We start from the raw sequence: 19,448 nt of genomic DNA on the forward strand, positions 1-19,448 counted from the left end.
GTCATTTGCTTGAATACGAGGTGTCTTATCGTTGTCATTTGCTTGAATACGAGGACGTCTCTTTTTTATGGTTGAGATTTTCGATGATACAGGTCGAGAGGAACTCATGTTGTTTAGCTTTCTCAATAGGCGATCGTGGAAATCCTGGTCTCCATCATCTTGTACCACCGTGAATTCATCTACATCAAGCACATTAGCCAATTTGTCAATAATATCACTTTGTGTTCCCTCCATTTTGTTTAATCTTTCCACTATTTTGACAATGGCTGAAGTATACAGATTAACTTCTGTAGCACTTATAAATAATTCAAGTTCCTGAAGCCTGCCAATTAGTTCATTCACAAAGGGTTTCCTGTCCCCTTTGCCATATACTAATGCAAGTGCACTGGCATGCTTTTCTGGAGCTGCTTTTGTAAAGTCACGCCACATTTGTCGTGGAACGCGGACTGCTTCAGGATCATGTAATTGGTTTGGATCGTTACGATTGAACTGGGGGCTGTATAGCATTTCCACCAGAGCATTTTCTCTCAAAAATTGGATACCTTTCTCTATATCAGTCCATTTCTTTCTCTCAGGCTCCAAGTCCCGTTTAAAGGGGAATCTATCTCTTACCGCTATCAACATCCGCTTCCAGAGGGTGTAGGACCGATTTTGGCATGTGTCAATACCTCTGTCCACACGTGAGTCCTTGGAAATGCTACCCAGTTGGCGAGCTTCACTGCCATCGAGCCACGCACTATTGGCACCATTGTCCCAGCACCGAAGTAACCAAGTGACCATATGTTCTTTTGGATGACGCGTGAAATCCTTTCTTAGATCTCGAATTTCACTCATTTTAAAAGATCGATCAATAATGGTCGTAATACTTTGCTCATCTTTTGCTCTATCAAGAGTCCCGGGTGCTGATGGTGGCAGCTGTGTCGATGAGGCTGCCCCATCTATAAGTTTGGACTCGAGAAATTCTCGTAAAGAAAATCTGGCTTTTGGCTCCTCTTCTGACTCTGATCCTGACCCTGACGCCTGTGTTATTTCCTCCAGGTAACCCTCCTTCTTTTTCCTCTCTCCAAACTTCCTCTGCTCCTCTAACTTCTTCTGCTCCTCTAACATCTTCTTGTACCCCTCTAACATCCTCTGCTCCTCCAACTTCCTCTGGTCTTCTGAGTCCCCCTGATCTCCTGAGTCCCCCTGCTCTCCTGAGTCCCCCTGCTCTCCTGAATCCTGCTCTACTAACTCCCTCCGCTCTTCCAACTCCTTCTGCATTTTCTCTAACTGAGTTGAAACTGGTTTTGTCTTTCGCCCTCTTACAGGGGCAACCAACATTGTATCTGGTGTCCCTGATAGTTGGTCCAATTGGACTACATGTGTCCCCGGTGGCTGGTCAGATTGAACTACATGCGCCCCCAGTGGCTGGGCAAATTGGACTACATGTGCCCCTGGTAGTTGGTTACATACATTCAGCTCACCCCGGAGGGCACATAGCTGGTCTCGGAGAGAGTTCCGCTCGAACTGGACGGCACCGAGCTCAGTCTGGAGGCTGTTGTAGTTGGACTGGAGAGTGTTGTACCCGAACCGGAGGACGTTATGCTCGGCCTGGAGGGCAGTGTGCTCAGTCTGGAGAGTGTTGAGCTCGGTCCGGAGGGCATTGTGCTCAGTCTGAAGAGCGTTATGCTCGGACTGGAGGGCATTATGCTCGGACTGAAGAGTGTTGTGCTCGGTCTGGAGGGTGTCACAATTGGGTTGAAGGGCATCGTGCTTAGGCTGGAGGGTGCCGCGCTCAGACTGGATGGAGTCATACTTGGACTGGAGAGTATTGTACCCAGACCGGAGAGTGTTGTGCTCAGTCTGGAGAGTATTGTGCTCGGTCCAGAGGGCATTGTGCTCAGTCTGAAGAGCGTTATGCTCGGACCGGAGGGCGTTATGCACAGACTGAAGAGTGTTGTGCTCGGACTGGAGGGTGTCGCAGTTGGGTTGGAAGGCATCGTGCTTGGCCTGGAGGGTGCTGCACTCAGACTGGACGGCGTCATACTTGGACTGGAGAGTGTTGTGCTCGGTCTGGAGGGCATTGTGCTCGGTCCAGAGGGCATCGCGCTCAGTCTGGAGAGTGTTGTACTCGGACCGGAGGGCACTGTGCTCGGACTGGAGAGTGTCGTGCTCGGACCGGAGGGCGCTGTGCTCGGACTGGAGAGTGTTGAGTTGGGATTGCAGGGAGCTTTTCTCATTTCGGAGAGCCTCTCCCTCATACCACAAGGTGTCTCTTTGATATAGGAGATCTTTTCTCTCAGCTTCAAAAGCTTTTTCTCTCTTTACCTTCTCAGTCCAAAGTTTTTCTGCCTCAGCTCTAAGACTCTCCTTTTTGGCCCTGAGACTCTCTCTCTCAGCTTCAAAAACTTCCCTCTCAGGAATGGTATTGAATAAGGCCCGATAAGCATTAGCTAGGCCCAAAATCATTTGTGCCTCCTGAGATCTGCCTGAGCCACAACATTCCTGCCTCAAATATGCAATCAAACTCTCAGGATTCTTCAAGTGTTCAGGAGTGAAGCTCCATAACACTGAAGATGTCTGTCCTTTGAGAATCTCTTCAAAGCCTCTCCACACTCCCTGCCACTCAGTATTCTCTGGTTCTAGGGAAGACTTCCTCCGGATGTTATAAATCCAGATACTGAGTGAGATTATTACAATAATCAACAGTAAGATCAGGGAGATTAAGAGTGTGGCCCACTGATCATTCAAAAACTGAATAAAGGATTCATAGAAAGAAAGAGGAGCACCATTTCTGTATAATTAGTTGCATTAGTTGCTCCCTCTGGAGCTGTACGCAGATACGAAGTGAGCATTGCTAACCATGCTTTCAATCCATTATACAATTGTATAGCTCCATAAGAAAAAGTGGCTAGCTTAAACATGACCCAATATGTTCGGAGCATCTCAAAAAAGGAACCAATGGCACACAGTCCCTGGTAAAACAAGTTTAGTAGAGAAAACATTTTTTTTTTTCCTTTTTTTTCTTCAATAGAGAGAAAAAAGTAAAAGAAAACAAAGCTCAACAATGTTTATAAAATATACCGGAGTATTGGCAGTCCGCCTGGACTTTTCAAGGTCAAGCTCGCAGGTGCAGAATCGCAAACCTAAGATAGCTCCTTAACAGGGAAAAAAACTTGTAGCTCTGTTAAAAGCTAAAAGAGCAACAGAAGAAAACACAGAAAAACAGCAACTCAATTTGCCCGCATTCTCCACCAAAATCTGTCACGGTTTGAATGAAAAAAATCCACTTGCGTCCGTGACAGGGGGCCGTGGGCCCCGGAGGGGCCCTAGGCCGAAAGGAAAAAGTTAATTAGGAAAAGAAAACAGCGGCAACGATCTAAGGAGGCACACTTATTTACTAGATACTATATCGAAATACAGGATAACACAATATAATACAATATAATTGAAAATTGAAAATTGAGCTAACGAATCAAGCAAAATAGGAGAGAGAATGAGTCCCGTAACCGAGAGGCCTACTGTGAATCTAGGCGAACGGCTGAAGGCTCCCACACACTCCCCTGAACGCCAGAACTCGAAAGACGTCAGTCTAGTCTGCGACCGAGTTAACATAGAGTCCAGGTCCCGTGACCTATCATGTTGCTCTCTGGGAGATGTAGTCTTCTTCTGTAAGTTGCAGATTCAGTAAAATTATTCATGCTTTATATGATGTTATGATGTGGAATACTGATAGCAAAATTACAAAATTATTAAACCATGACACAGTGCCATCTAGAAGTGCAGTGCTGAACGCAGGAAATATTTTGGAGCTTTAAGTTCAAAGTAATGAACCAAACCAACCCAAGCCTCCATAATGATCCTTCCTACATCACTCACTGCTCCAGGGGCTGGGGAAGGTGTGCCTCCATGTCCCAGGGCTTGAACTTCCAGAGGGGATCAGTGCTGATGGAAGACAAACTACTTATAACATCAGATGGTGCTTAATCAAAGTGTAGCTCCTGCCCAGGGGAATGTTGGCTACCTGACAATGTAGAGATTGAATTGTAATTAATCTGATAGAGGTTAGCACTGATTTTGCCAATTGTAAATCTTTCCTATGAAAGTCACAGCTCATTTAGCTCCTCTGTGAGCTGAGTTCCTTTTAATGTTATTTAATGTATAATGCCAATGCAAATGCTCTCCTGTTTCACTAACCATTTATGTAACTGTTTAAGTAAACCTAAACCTTCCAGGAAACTCAGAGCTGCAATTTGAGGGCTGCCATGAAACCTTCAGTGCTTGCAGCTCTTTGCTGTTCATTTGGGCATTAATAACTTCAGTTATCCCCAGATAAATTCTGCGCGTGGCCCAGGGAGAAGAGAAAAAGAGAACAGTGAGCCATGAATACACCCTTGGCTTCAGAAACTGTTTCATGAGGAGAGACACTCTGTGACCAAGTCTTGCAATTCTACCAGCATGTGAACTGCAGGGAAACAAAGCAGAAAACCCCCTCATATGACAGATAAGAGAAGTGATGTCTTCCAGTCAGCTCTTAGACACATTATTTTGCATGAGTCTTTTTTCTCAGTTCCTGTTTTCTCGCAGTGCCCTTTTTACTTCCCCTGGTGCTGGAAATCAAAGGGATGAAAAGGGAGAACTACACAAGAAATGTTCCTTCTTTTCCGAGCATGCACCCGCCTCGATGTACATGCTGGGCTTAGTGTGACTGCTAAGGGGAAAGACTGGCTCCATTCTCTGCAAGCTGGTAACGTGCTGGGTGCTGTACCTGGGAAGGGCTGGAACACTAATGGGTTTGTTACAGGAAACAGAGAGGCAGCACAGCTACCGGGAAACTGCAAATGATCCTCCAGGGCTGGAATGGGTAAGGACAGCAAGTCTAAATAGACCCAAAGCCAACACGAGAACTTTAACGTCCTGACTTATGTTGATTAATTGCTTACATCGATTAGAGATCACTAATTTAAAACTGATTATGAAAAACAAAGAGTTTTACATTGGATAGTTGTACAAGTGGCAGCATGCAGTTCAGACCCCAGCAAACAGATTTCTGCTTCCTCCAAAGCAGGGCACAAAGCAAACCCAAATTACTGCAGTCACAGAATCAGTGTCTCAGAAGAGGGACTGTTTGCGCTCCGCCGCTCACTCGTACTGTTCCACATACGGCACTAATAACAAGCACTTTTGTCACGCGTACACACACACGAAACAAGTATTTGCCTCAAAGATTCAGACATAACGTGCCTCGTCCATAAGATGGCGCACGTTGCGCCCCAAACTCTTTGCAGCATCGGACACAAAGCCTGAAATCCTTTACTGAAGTTGCTCCGCTGCTCCGTGCCGGCACCGACCGAACGAGGTGAGCATCACACAGAGCCCACAAACCCGGCCGCAGAAAACCCATGGAAAGTCAAGTCCACAGCTGCGAGACGTGGTGAATGGGCAGGAAAAGAAGGTGGATGTCCTTTTGTTAAAAATGATTTTATGGGACTGTGGTTTGAGTAAACCTTATTGACAGCCCATAATTTATGAGTGTGATTTGTGGCAAGAAAGGGAAAAGATCAATTTAAAAATCACTCATATGCAGAGATGGAAGTTACATCCATTGCTCATTAACGACAGAACACCCCCAGCCATCCCTAAGCCCCTCAGTAGCTTTACATCCCATACATATGATTAATGGAATTACATTTCTCATACATACAAAAATTACTATACCTTCTAAAGCACAGAATGCCATCTATAAGCAGAAAATATGTGCTAGGACAGACGATATTTAGTGGATAACTACATCTGTTTCCTTCCTATTTCCTTCCTACACTCACCACACCTAAAAGAGATTCCTGCATCTTTCCCAAGTTGCACAGCATCCGTTTTCCCCCAGCTGCAAAAACTCTCTGCAGTTACTCACACCTACCAGCCTTGCTGCACGACAGGATAATCTCCAGTATCATCTGTGCTCCTTTCTTATTATTATTCCTATTATTACACTTTTACTGACAGATTCTTCCAGATGATATGAATTCCCCACATGTGAGATAAGGGATAATTTTCTCACGGCTCTGTCAGGACAGCAGAACTCCCATCACTTTCTCTCCTTTTAGCTCCTTTATTGCCTAAGCAGAAATGTACGACAGCTACCAGCAATTACAGCATGGCACAAAAAAATGAGTTCAATTCTCTTCCTCCTTTCATTCCCGTACCTGAGACGTAACAATCTGCCGCTCCTGGAGTACAATGTCTTATCTGAGCACAGTCCCTCAACTGTATAAAATACAGCCCAAGGGAGAAGAGTTGAGTAATAACACCTGCCTCTTCAAGTCCTTGTCCCCATTTTTCTGCATGGGCTTTCGTAAGGTGGAAGCACCTCCTGCAGCACTGTGGAGAGAGTGGAGGCAGCTGTACCTGTGGCTGAACCCACCCAGAAGGCCCTAAAATGAGAGAGATTTTAGGGCTGCCATCTTCCTCCTCCCCTAACAGCCTGCAAGTAGTGTAACTCCTGCTGCAAAAACTGCATCGTGCAGTTCAGCTTCTGATCAGGTCTTAACTTTAACAAAATTGTTTCCATTTAATGTTTATTACATTGGCAATTTGCTGCCAACAGTTTCTAATTTCTGTTACCAAGGGCATTCTGGACATGGGGAAACTGCACATCCAGTTCTCAATCTGATCCTGCTTTGTGCTCCCTCATTCAATGCACTGATTAAATGTTTTGAAGTCGCTGTGTGCTCAGCTGCAGCTCTGTATCACAGGCTGCTGTGACATTGGGTGCCCTTCCAACAGCCGTGCAAAACCAAGAACCCCATTTACCAGCACAGCACTTATGGGAAGTGAATGTCAGAGCAGCTGCAGCAATCTGCACAGCACTGAAATAATTCGAGTACCACCACAGGATTCCCAGTTAAGCACGACTGACTGAATGTGGGGATCACGATTGGGAAGCTGAAGAAATAGCTTGGAGCTATTGCAGGACTGCAGAAATTCTGACTGTGTAAAACTGCATAAAATAAACATTGTTTTGTGCAAACAGCCACTGAACTGGAGATGGTTTCTCAAAGTCTGATTTTGTGTCTGCATTCTGGAGTACAACTTTTCCCTTTATACAACAACCATGTGATGGAGACCAAATGTGTTTCTCTTCTGATAAGGGTGTGTTTGGTTCCCGAGAATTTCTGACACTGTCCTTGGAAATGTATGACAGGCAGAAATGGTTCAGAGCCCCCCAAGCTTTGCTCACATGGCCAAACCCATCCCTGCTCTCCTTACTGAACCTTGGGACACTTCTCACACTTACACAAAACCTGCAGCTTTGGCTGCTTGAGCCAGCAATGACATAATCAATGATCTTCCACTTTATTTTCCCAGTTCAGTTTTCTGTGGGAGATCGTCCCAAACACAGAAGTGTACACAACCAGTCCTTTGAAACCATCAGCACTGCTCAGGTTCTGACAGCTCTGTTAGTGCAGCCCATTTACTTTTGCCTTCCACACCAATTTCTGAACAATTATTCACTACTTAATCCCAAAAATCAGATTCTGGACAGGTCCATCAGCAACAGAAAGCTTCTCTTTGCAAGGGGAGCGCGGACACTTGGGAAAGATAGAAAAAGCAATTACCATTCCATTTAAATTATTGCAGTCAGTTCGCTCCGAATATTGCTTTATTCAGTCTGGAACATTCCAAAGGACAAAGAGAGCAGAAGGATTTTATCTAAAGGCAAACACTGAATAATTTTATTGCTGCCTTCCCGTTTTTCTCCTCAGGCCAGCAGACAAGAGGGAAAAGTGCCGGATGCTTTCCTCCCCAGCAGGAGATGGCCAACAAGGCACTGGCTGCAAGCAGGTGCCGCGTAACATGGTATCAGTGTTGATAAGCTGAAGCGTTTGTGGAGGAGGACACAGACTGAGGGAAGCAATCAATGCTCTGCGACCAATTGGGCACTGACAGCACTTTTGTGAGCACCCCACGAGTATGGGTGCATGTGCTCTTTCTACAAAGAGTCAGTGGTAAGCAGCAGAGCTATTACCTGCAACCACATATTCAGTGGCTTAGTAAAAAGTACCTAACAGAGTCTTTAAGCATTACATGATCTGCAGCATCCCTGTAGCTCCCCATGCCCTTACATGAAACACTGCATACAGGCAGTCACACTGAGCAGCCACATACAGGGCCTCCCTGCCCTGCACACCACTCACAGCACAGCAGGGCTGGGAGCTGCAAGGCATCCCTCATACTGTGTGCCCAGGGCTGCCCAGCTCAGCTAGAAGCCATGTCTATAGCAGTGCAGCAGTTCGGGGGTGGCTCACTCACATCCCTTGTAAACAAAACTCTGGCTGTGACAGTTTGTAGGCAAAATCTTTGCTAATGTGAAACAAATTGACACGAAAGAGTGACAGTGTTTTTCAGCGCTGGGAGCAATGGGAACCACAGCTCTGCATGGAGCTTTTACCTCAGGAAACAGCCTCTTGATCGATGCTCAGCTCTGCAGACGTGCTCCGAGCAGAGCTGTGCACATCCTTGGGCACAACCACGGCTCCTCTGGGGAGCTGTGGGCCCCAGGAGCACCACCACAGCCCCATATCCAACCCTGTGACCTCTTGGAAAGAGTATGTATGAGAATGGGCCTGTGTGCACCACTTAAGAACAGAGACCTCACTTAAAATATACTTTTAAAATTTAGTGAGTGGAAAAGTGTATAAAACCTACAGAGCTGAAATCCCTCACCAACGTGCCTTACATGCAGAGATAACGGAGCCAACCTCATCTTTAATTTTCCTTTCACCTCTGTAAAAGTTAGACCTCATAAACCAAGCTTCAACAAGCTGGGCAGCTCTTCTGCAGCCATCAGAAACCAATTGCCAATCTGTGTACAGGGCTTAGTTATCTTCCACCATGCCACAAATAGAAAGTGACAAACTGAGGTTTTGCTCCTGTAGGCACCAACAGGAAAATGGAGCAGGGCTAACGCTGTTGTCTGTGGAAGGGAAACGACACAACAGTTTATCAGACATCTCTCAGATGTTTTTGTAAAAGGCTGCAGTTTGTAGCACAACAGAAACAGAGCAAACACAGCAGCTCCACTGCCCAGTGCCTGCTTTGCCAAAGCTCTGCTACCCACACAAGCAGTGCCAGGCACGTCCTGGGCATCTCCTGCAGACCAGCCTCTTTTTCACCAAGTTCCATGAGGCAGAAAATGTGAATGCATCAATTGGTTGGGATACTTTGAGCAGTGGATGAGGAGAGGGAAAGGAATACAAATAGCTTTGTTATCATAGCCCTGGAAAGGCTGAAGCAACACACCAAAGGCTTGAAGTTCTTCTGTAGCTAAATGAACAAAATGAAATCTCTCACTCCTTCACACTTATATTGTAGAATTGTTTGGGGTTTTGTTGTTTGCCTGTTTTCACTACGTATTTTAAGGTCTGCTCGGTGAGCAGCACGTTGCTCAGCAAAGCTCATTCTTTCACACTGCAGAGCCCACTTGTGTGGGTCTCTCCTGGCTCCCGTGGAATGGGCACATCCTCCCATGCCCAAAAGAGCATGACTGCAGCAGACCTTGCCTGGTTCCCTCTCCTCTCCACCTCTGCCCTCCTATATGTTTAAATGCAGCAATGAGTGCCTTCAGTCACCGGCTGATTAACATCATTCCAGATATGTTCCTTCCCTTATTAAGGCTGATGTTGTTTGTGGTTCTGGTCTGACCTGAATGATCGAGAGCTGTACTTTACAAATGGTTGGTCAGCTGTAGCACATCCACACAGAGGGTCCTCCTTCCAAATGGATAACATTAAATATTCAGCCTAGGTGTATCTGCTCCCTAAAATGCAGATGAATCATTTTTATGTGAAAATAGCATAATTTGCTGCTGCAAAACCAAGGTTTTGTTTGGAGCTGATCCAGGCAAAACAAATCTTTAAAACAGATGAATAAAATGCCAGCAGAGGTACATCCAGGAGCTGGGAACCAAGTACTTCCAGTTCTGGCAACTACAGCATTGTAGATGTAATCCAAGATCCTCGAGGCCTGGACTTCTCAGTGCAAGCAGCTACACTTGGAGTTCAACACCATATGGACCACAAAGAGGAAATGCAGCTGACCTTTGGGAAAAGGTTTCTTCAAAAGACAAAGTAATCATTGTGTCGCTTCATCCAGAAGTATTTCCCTGACAGATAGATCACCAGAGTGTTTAAAACGTGCATTCTGTACTACCAGCTCCTCTTTGGTATGGTATGAATTTCCAAAGGCCAGTGATCGCTACAGAGGGGCTTAATTAAAACCTTCTGCATTGATTGAAGTGCACGAAGCTCCACATAACACAACAGCCGTATTAGCAGAGCTACTGCAGTTTGACCTACTGTCTATACCGGTAGGTGGAGCACAACCAAAAGGCGCATTAGAACAACACGGCTCAATAAATATTGGATTCCAAGTCCAACCCAGTTCCATTTTCCCTCCAAGCAGTCTAACAAAACAGAAATTTAATTGGCTTAAAACCAAATACAATGTATTCCAAAGGGGAAAATTTAACAAACACAAATCTGTTCCACTTAACTGTTACCTTCACAATTATTTGAAAGTGATTTTTTCCCCCTCTAATCCTATTTCTTTTGCCTCCTGCAGGCAAGCTATAATAACTAAGAGCTGATCAATATCACTCATTTACTGATACTGAGGGCTGTTAGGAAGGGCGTTTTGGAGCTCAGAATAGCTCAAATTTTGCACAGCTTGAACCCCACAGTCATACAGTGCATCTCCTTATGGTGCAGCACTTCTGTGGGAAGACGTTCTTAACACAGAAGGGATACCAGGAAACAACACAGCAGTGTATTTTCTGCAGGTCACTTTGCACGCTGCCAGTTTGCACTGGCTGCACACAGTCAGCCCTGGTGGCACAGAGCCCTGGGGCAGCCGCAGCCCACAGCACACAGCAGTGCTGCCACAGCCGGGCTTCCTCAGTGATGGGCACACCTACAGAGCAGGTCTTCTGTCACTTAATTGTCAACATGGGCCCTATTTTCAGGAAATATTTAATGATGCTCATCGATTGGATAAACACGTGAGCTCATATCCACCCCAATGAGGAGAAATGACCTACTTCCACTTCTATTTCGGGCCCAAGGAAGGACTGCACTGTCCCAGCACTGCTGTGCCGTGAGCTCAGCGCAGGCACAGACGGCTTCTCTTGGTTGACCTGAATGCTTCCAGAGGTCACAGCTTTGAGCCCAGAGTCATCACTCCGACTTTGCAATGGCTGAGGACATCCCCTCCTCCATCCTCTCTCCCCAGAGGAAACACCCCAAAACTTCATGTTTCCTAGCAATTATCCCCCGCTCCCCATTGCACACTTCTGTCCGTCCTGGCCTTCCAGCAGGCAGCACACACTGCAGCAACGCTGCGTTCCCTGGAGAAAATCAGATCCACCCAAAAGCTGTTTGGTCTTTTTTACACTTTTGCCCTTACTTAACAAGAACAGAAAAACCCTTCACTATAGACATCTATGGTGTGGGAATGAAAAAGCAGTGAAGCATTTTTAAAGGATGCATTAAATTTAAATAAATATATACATACTTGTTTGTTTTTTCATATTATTATTTTTCTCCTCTTTTACTCCAGAGAGCTTCAAATCACGACAAACCAAATCCAGCTTCCTCGGGAAAAATCAGTTAGGCATTAATGAATATCAAAGCCATGGGAAATTATTCTTTCCAGCTTTAAAGAGAATAACACACTTGTCGCCAGTGAATGCTTTGCCTTGGTCAATCTTTTTCTGTCTTTCTTTCAAGCAGCTGATCCAGAAGCACGTTGAACCCGTCAGGTCTTGGCTGTCCCCCAGCAGAACATCACTGCTGCCCTCTGTGCTGAGGTCTGGCATCCAGCTGAGCAGAGCAGCCGACCCGGAGCTGCCAGCCCTGCAGGAGGGAGCTGCAGTGCTGCTCAGCAACAGCCTCAGTCCCAGTGTCTCCATTTCTCCAATATCCTTGCATGCAAGCACTACAAAACCCCTCACATGCAGGACTTCACTACACTGCAGACTCTTCCTGGTTTCTTCACTGAGTATTTGTGTATTCTAAGCTTTCCTTTGCAGCTTGGATCTGCAGAGCACTGCACACACTACCTGCAGCAGTTTGGCACCAAAGGAGCCCTCAGAAAGCTGCTCTGTGAGAGCAAGCAGTGCAGGATGCAGAAGAGAGACCAAAAAACCCGACATTCACAGGTCAGTTTTGACCCCCGATTACTGCCTGCATGGTTGCCATCATCTTCGTCTCAAAGTCAAAGCAAAAGGTGACTCTTTTCCCTTCTTTTCAGAAAGGTTACCCTCCGACATTTGCCTGAGCCCAATTCTGCCCCAAGTTAACTATTAACTCTATTTGCAGTATGAGCAGACTGTCAGTACTGCTGCTAGGCCCAGCTAAGAGGAAGGCTTAATTATAACTCAAAGTTTGCTGTTCTGCTGTTTCCTCTCCTTTGTTTTTGGCAGTTTGTCCCATAACTCCTAACATGGGATTTTTCTCCTCAGAGAACAAGCCTGGAAATTAATCTGAAGATCTTAATTACAATTAAACGATTGCTCTCAATTGGACTACTGTATTTAATTCTCTTTGCTACTAATAGGTACAACAGCCACATCATACAGGAAATACTGGCTGTGTTCAGGTCTGACCGTTGTGATGCAATCTTCACACCTCAGTTTCGTGAGCTGTGCATCTTCCAGGATCCGGAGCATCAAAGCACTTTGCCCAGCAGAACTCACTATCAGGTGTGTGGGAGTGAGTAGAGCCACCAGGGACAGCCCGGAGCTGCTTGAACAGATGGACCACCTGGGGTTCAGTTTTCCAGACCATTCCCAGCTCCTTTGTTCACAGCACTCGAAGACCATTTTGCCTATAAATCACCCCTATCTGCTCCACTGACACTTGGCAGCTCCAATCACTGAGCACAGCAGCAAACACTATCACTGGGTTTCTGTTTGCAGGGATCAGCTGCACGGCATGTTTTGGAATGAGCAGCACTTCCATTCTGAACTGTTTGTAGGGATTCAGTTTCAAGAGAGCTCCAAACTTGTAAAAGCATTACCATAAGAGCGGCCCAGAGAACTGAAAGGGCTGCGAGTGCAGAAACAAATCAGTGTGTGAAAACAGCAGAATGAAAATGGAAGAGTGTGACAGCCAGTGTTCTCGGTAAGAAGTTGTTTGAACAGATGAATGCTGTACGGCTGCATCTCTGCTGGAACGGGGATGGCAAGGACAGCAAGGAAGTTCTTTGAGATCCTCCAGGAAACATCTATGAAGGGAGATCAGAAACCCTGATTTTCAGAGTTTTTCTGGGGCTCATTCACTAAACACGGGTTATGGAACCACCACTAAAAACACCTCAAGAGCAAAAAGGTTCCGAGTTATCCAGAGGAGCTCCATGAGGCTGCTCCCACCAGCCAGCTCCCACTGCTCCCACCATGGTCCCCATGGCTCCCACCAGACTGCTCCCACCAGCCAGCTGTCGCAATTGCATTGAACATGAAGGCCGTGAGCCCTGCTGCAGCCTGTCCACCCTCCTGTAACCGGGCCTGACAAGCGGGGGTCGTCTCTGTTCTCCTCCGCCGGTAACAGCCGGTACCAGCGGAACCACCGCGAGACCCTGAGCTGGGTCGCTCGGGATCGCAGGGCGGGACCGCAGGCCGAGCTACCCGAGGCGCTCCCGGCAAAGGCCGCACCGAGCACAGCGGGTCCGCACGGCCCTCACGTGCCGCTACGAGGCGAGGAGGGGACAAAGGGACAAGGAGACGCCTCTGCCGGGCCCGCACCTCGGCAGCGCCGAGCAACACGGCGGAGATGGCCGCGGAGCTCCGGAAGGGGCCGAAGAGGGCGAGCGCAGCGCCCCGACACGACGGCCCGGCCCGCCCCTCCGCGCAGCGCCGCCCCTCCCGTCAGCCGGCAGCGCCGGGTGCGGATTGGGCGCCTCATGGCCCCGCCCGGCCCCGCTGTGAGGCGGCTGTCGCGCCCGCCGTGGCGTCGGAGCGGAGCGGAGCTGTGACGGACGGTGAGCGCCGGGCTACGGCCGGGGCGGGTGGTTGCGGCGGGGCCCGGTCCGTTCGGGCGGTGGGCGAAGCCCCGCGGCGGCGGCAGGAGAGACGTGCGGGCTCCGTCCCGCACCAAGGCCGTTCCCCGGCCCTCCCGGGAGCTGCCGAGCCGCTCTTTGTGTCCGTGCCCGTACGGCCGGGGCGGCCCGCCTACCGTCGGGCCGGGCTGTGCTGCGGGCTGCCGGCCTGCTCTGCACTGCACTGCACTGCACTGCGCTGCGCTGCGCTGCGCTGCCGGTGTGCGGCTGTGGAGCGGCCGGGGAAGGAGCGGCACTATGTGCCCCGGGCTCCGCAGTGGGAGCGGCGCCGGGAGGTGTGCGCTGCTCGGAGCGGGACGGCCGCGGGGCCGGGCGGAGCCGTTATAAAACCGGCATGTGTCTGAAGAGCTGCCTCCAATGCCTGCGTAGTAACATTGGAGCGGCAGACTGAGCGCTGTTAGTTTTGTAATGCAGTGGGAACCGAGCGGCGGCATGGCAGAGCATGGCACGGCACGGCATGGCACAGCATGGCAGGGCACGGCATGGCAGAGCACGGCATGGCACGGCATGGCATGGCAGAGCACGGCATGGCAGAGCACGGCATGGCAGAGCACGGCATGGCACGGCACGGCATGGCATGGCACGGCATGGCACGGCATGGCAGAGCACGGCATGGCATGGCAGAGCACGGCACGGCACGGCATGGCAGAGCACGGCATGGCACGGCACGGCACGGCGGGCTGCGGCCCCGCTCCGTTCCGTGGAGCCGCCCCGCCGTGCCGGGTAGCGCCTCTCGAGCCGGCGCAGCCCCGGGAGCCCAGCGCCGCGTCCAGCTGTGTGCGGGGCGCTCCCCATAGCGCGATGCTGCAGGAGAGCACCCAGCTGCTTTGCTCTGCTCTGCTCTGCTGTGCTGCTGTGCTGTGTTGTGCTCTGCTCTTCTGTGCTGTGCTCTGCTCTTCTGTGCTGTGCTGTGCTGCTGCGCGCTGCTGAGATCGCGTGTCTGCGGCGGTGAGACTCGCGGCCCAGCCCTGCCCTCCGCATCTCTTCTGCGAAGCGTTAACCGCAGCGCAAAGCTTTAACGGCGGCTCTTGGTTAAACGCCAGGCAGTGTCACGCCTCCCGTGGAAGCTGCGCGCCGCTATGGGCGTCACTTCTGGGTCCGGTGCTGCTGGAGCGCTATCAGCTGTGAGTTAGACGCAGGAAGACCTTTCTAGCTCTCTCGCCTGCTCGTTTATTCCTCATCACAAGTGCAATAAGGGTTGTGGGGGAGCGGAGGCTTGCGCTGAAGGTTTCCACCGAACAGCCCCTCGCTTCTAAAACAGCCTCAGGCCGGGACTGGGTGCGATTTGGCTTTAGCACAAAGAGTTAAGCCGGAGCTCACAGAGCAGCCGCGGTCCCGCAGCTTCTTTGGAAGTGGAGAGTGAGGCTGGAGTTCTGCATCTGTAGCACAACAGACACCGAAGGGCTCTCTGGGGGTTCCTACTGGTGTAATTACAGTGTCATGTGCCACCCAGCAGACAGAATTAATAGCTTTTAGCAGGAGAGCTGTTCACTTAAAAGCCTGAGAAACAGCAGCAAGACTTAATGGTGACACTGAAGTTTGTCCTGGAATGCTGCATTTGTTTGAATAAAGCAACCAGCTGATACAATACTGCTGCTGTCCTGCTTGGTGCCTTTCAGCAGGAGCTGTCTGTGCTATTGCAGAGCTGTGCAGGGTCTTAACAGCTGACTTAGGAAGGATGCTGGTGCCCATCTCCTCAAGCATGAAGGAGAAGAGGATCTGCACATAGAAAGAATGACTGCTTTTACATCTGAGAGTTGAAGTGATTTGAGGAAAAGGACCTTGAATTTTATCTGTCTCTTTCCTAAAAGGTGGATGTCCGTGCAGTCATTTTTTCAAAGGCTTGTAAGCTGGTTTTCCCCTGTAACTCCTGCATCAACTATAGTGTGGTGCAAAAGTAGCAGGGATTTCCTGGGTAGAAGCTAGAGTGAGCTGCTTGATGCACCCTGATTTTCCTGGCATTATTAATGGGAGATCAGTCTCCTGATCCATAGAGAAAGGAAACTTGCTGGGTAATGCATCCAGAGCAGGTTGTACCCTTCTCTGTCCCAGAGCTAAAAAAAGGTTCAGAGGATCCGACTCTTCTGATGGAACTTAAAAAAGCAGGGAGCTGGGAAAGGGTAGATCTGTAGATTTGGCAAAGGAAAAGCTTTCAGAGGGGTCTGACTGTGGTCATGTACACTCCGGACTGGACTATGAGTTGCTTAACGAAGTTGAATTGGTATTATGCATCCTGTAGGTCCTGGTTTTCCACCTTCTGACACCTTGTACCTTGCCACGTCAAAGCACAGGAGAACCTCAAAGACAAGTCCTGCAAGCTTCCGTTCTTATCTTCAGTTATTAACACCTAGGTTGTCTTAAAGGAGCTCTTCAGGTTGGTGAAAATGAACTCCCTAAGAGCCACCCTGAGTCACCCCCAGCTGTTCATCCTGTATTGAATAAGCAGAGTTCATAACACTGCAAAACAAAGATGACAAACCATGCACCTGTCTGGCTGTGGTGGGCACGCAGCTCTGCTGTTGACTGTATGTGGTACAGCTGTTTTTGTTCTGTTTGTTTTTAACTGGGGAAAACTGCATCTGCCAAGCTTGTATACTTGGCATGATTAAAGCAAACTGCTGGCTGCAGCGGCTTCCAGGGCTGGGAACATCACCAGTTCTAAACCCTACCTTGCTTCTGCTGTTTGGAAGCAACTAAGGGAAGAGCAGAAGCTTGTAATAATAATCTTCCCCTTAGTGATTTACTGGAGTCTTCAATAACTCTGGCTTCACCTGCTTCTTCTCCACTATGCTTTAGTATTTGTACTGAAGAGTCTGAAATCTCTCCACACTGAACTGTATAGCTTCCATTACTGGGGGAACAACACCTTTGCTATGCAGATCTAGGTGTAGCCTTGATGTGAGTGGTCAGCTTGCTCAACTGTGCCTAGTGACTTCAGTGTTTGTGACTTGCTTAACTTGGGCCACAATTAAAACTTGTTAATGGACTGTCATGTCTCAGAGTTACTTCATCCTAAGGTACATCTGCATCTTGTCTCAACCTCTCAGTAAAAGCAGTTGCTCCTTAACAGGTTGAGGTTGTCCATCTGGAAAGCAGATCAAGAGCTGAAATAAGTCTAGCTTCCATTTGCTGTAGTTTGCTATAAAAACTTCTGAATTCAGAGGCAGCTTGCGAAGAAATACCTTAAGACAAGTATGGGCACATTCAGCACCTCAAGCTTCTCGTGCAGGCGACTTGTGTGAGTCACAAAGGTACCAACCGTATATGTTGCTGAATATAGCAAAACAGCACAGTCTCATTCAATGTCTATTTTTTTCCACTGCAGGAGCCTGAAAATACAGTGAAGCCTGATGCAGGCAGAAGAGTCTCTAAGAAGCTGGACAATCTGAAATAGGAACCATGTCTATTATGGATCACAGCCCCACCACAGGAGTGGTGACTGTTATCGTTATTTTGATTGCTATCGCAGCTCTTGGTGCCTTGATTCTAGGCTGCTGGTGTTACCTGCGGCTGCAGAGATTCAGCCAGTCTGAAGATGAAGAAAGCATCGTGGGCGAAGGAGAAACCAAAGAGCCCTTTCTTCTGGTGCAGTACTCTGCTAAAGGACCTTGCGTAGAGAGGAAAGCTAAGCTAACTCCAAATGGCACAGATGTACATAGCTAACCTGGAGCAACACACAGACTACAGCTATGATGTGTGTAACCAGCAGAATCTCTATACTGTGAAGAACTTGGCCACATGCACAATATGCATCAGAAAACACGTTGGTGAGACTTTTAAGCATAGTCTGCAACTGCACACACTGAGTAGTTGCTCTCTGCATCAATTGTAGATACATCTTCCTCCACAACAGGAGCTGACTCATCTGGCATGAAGTCCATTGCTGGCAATGGATGCAAGGGTATCTTGGTGCAAAGAAACTAACAGCACTTTTTTGTTACTTGAATGTTCAGCTGAGCCTATTTTGATGGAACTACTACTGTAATATGAACTACTTACTTTACAGCTGTGAACTGTAAATAGGCTGCCAGAAGCTTTTTGCTTTGCATTCACAGCATATGAGAATAGCATAATGCAACTGTACATAACACAAGGGGAGGACACCTGAACCACAGCTGTAGATGGGAATCCTGATCTTCAAAACCAGATGTGTGGTTAAAACTTGCTTCTGCTATTAATTTCTGAGTGCACAGCCAAAAGTTCAAAACCCTACAATAATATGCTGAGGAAAGAAACATAGGAGCTTCACAAAAGGAAATAACATCCTTTAGTTGCAGCTAGGTATGGGTTAAGCTTTTGGTTGCTAGAACAGACTTTGCAACTGCAAGGAAACTGCCATTTTGATGGATTCTGACCTGGGAACTAATGATGGTCACCAAACCCTTGGGGTGGTCCAGAAGGTTTCCAGCAATGTGAAAGTGGCAGTAGAGCAGGTTTTTTCTCTTCTGTGTATCTGCATGCTGAAACCACAGTAGTTTTTACTTATTAAAACTAGCATAAATGCAACTAATGAATTTTTCCTAGGACCTCCATGTAATGAGCAGCTTGGGTATATGTAATCAAGGTATTAATAGCTTGATGTAAAAGGCATTTTAGACTAAGACAAACAGCTACAGAATTCAGTTCATGTATCTTGTAAATGACTCTTAGTTTAACTCCACAAGATATGTTTCAGTCTCTTCTATGAGAAATGATGCTGATAGGGAGAAAGATTTCTGGTTTGTTTGCAGTCTTCAAGCTAGCAACTGAAAGTACTAACAAGCAAGGAGATGTTTGCATTTCCTGTTCTATGCTATAGTTCAGCTATTGAAACTGTAAAAAGATGTGTCAAATAGGGAGTTCTAACCTCAAATACTTGGGAAAGGGACAAAGCTAAGCAATCAAGGCCTGCTTACCTACCCTAGAACCATTAGGCTCTCAAGCATCCTTGTGCCTAATTTCATTTTCAAACAGTTAACTGCCTAGGATAAAATATACTACAAATAATCAAGTCCAACTTGTTTTTTGTTGTTGTCGTTTTTTTTAAGCTCACCAAGAAGTGATTGTTGCTGCTTGTACATGTGAAATAACCAAGTAAAACTGACTTAGCGGGACAATAAGGCGTTGTCAGAATAAAGTCTAGTCCCTTCCTTCCAGAGTAAGATGTTGTATTGCATTTTTAGTGCTTCTTTTGACTTCTTTCACTAAAGGCTAGAATTTGAATCAGAAAAGAATACTGGCGTAGGGAGAAGCTCTTGCAGTTGCTTTTAGAATACAGTGGGATACAGCTGCCCTTGCCCTGGTACATGCTTCTTAAGGTGTCAGTGGCAGGAGACTGGCATACATGTAGCCAGACCCATACACCTTGCTGTGTGTAG

The 19,448-nt window shown here is 47.8% G+C and overlaps 1 protein-coding gene across 4 annotated transcripts; it reads left to right on the forward strand.

Moving 5' to 3' along the window:
* Positions 1-13,953: 13,953 nt before the first annotated feature.
* On the forward strand, positions 13,954-19,232 carry SNN (stannin). 4 transcript variants are annotated; one of them, XM_015876482.3, is made up of 2 exons: positions 13,954-14,013; positions 17,417-19,232. In XM_015876482.3, exon 2 carries the CDS (start codon positions 17,491-17,493, stop codon positions 17,752-17,754), a length of 264 nt encoding a protein of 87 aa, XP_015731968.1. In that variant the 5' UTR covers positions 13,954-14,013; positions 17,417-17,490; the 3' UTR covers positions 17,755-19,232. The 4 variants fall into 4 exon arrangements, with proteins under 4 accessions (XP_015731968.1, XP_015731970.1, XP_085369947.1 ...); XM_015876484.3 differs by lacking the exon at positions 13,954-14,013 and adding an exon at positions 15,105-15,215; XM_085513821.1 differs by lacking the exon at positions 13,954-14,013 and adding an exon at positions 16,331-16,465.
* Positions 19,233-19,448: the final 216 nt, after the last annotated feature.

The sequence above is a fragment of the Coturnix japonica genome, chromosome 13, assembly GCF_054131305.1.
Source record: "Coturnix japonica strain WE chromosome 13, WE-NBRP24, whole genome shotgun sequence".
In the NCBI taxonomy this organism is placed as follows: domain Eukaryota; kingdom Metazoa; phylum Chordata; class Aves; order Galliformes; family Phasianidae; genus Coturnix; species Coturnix japonica.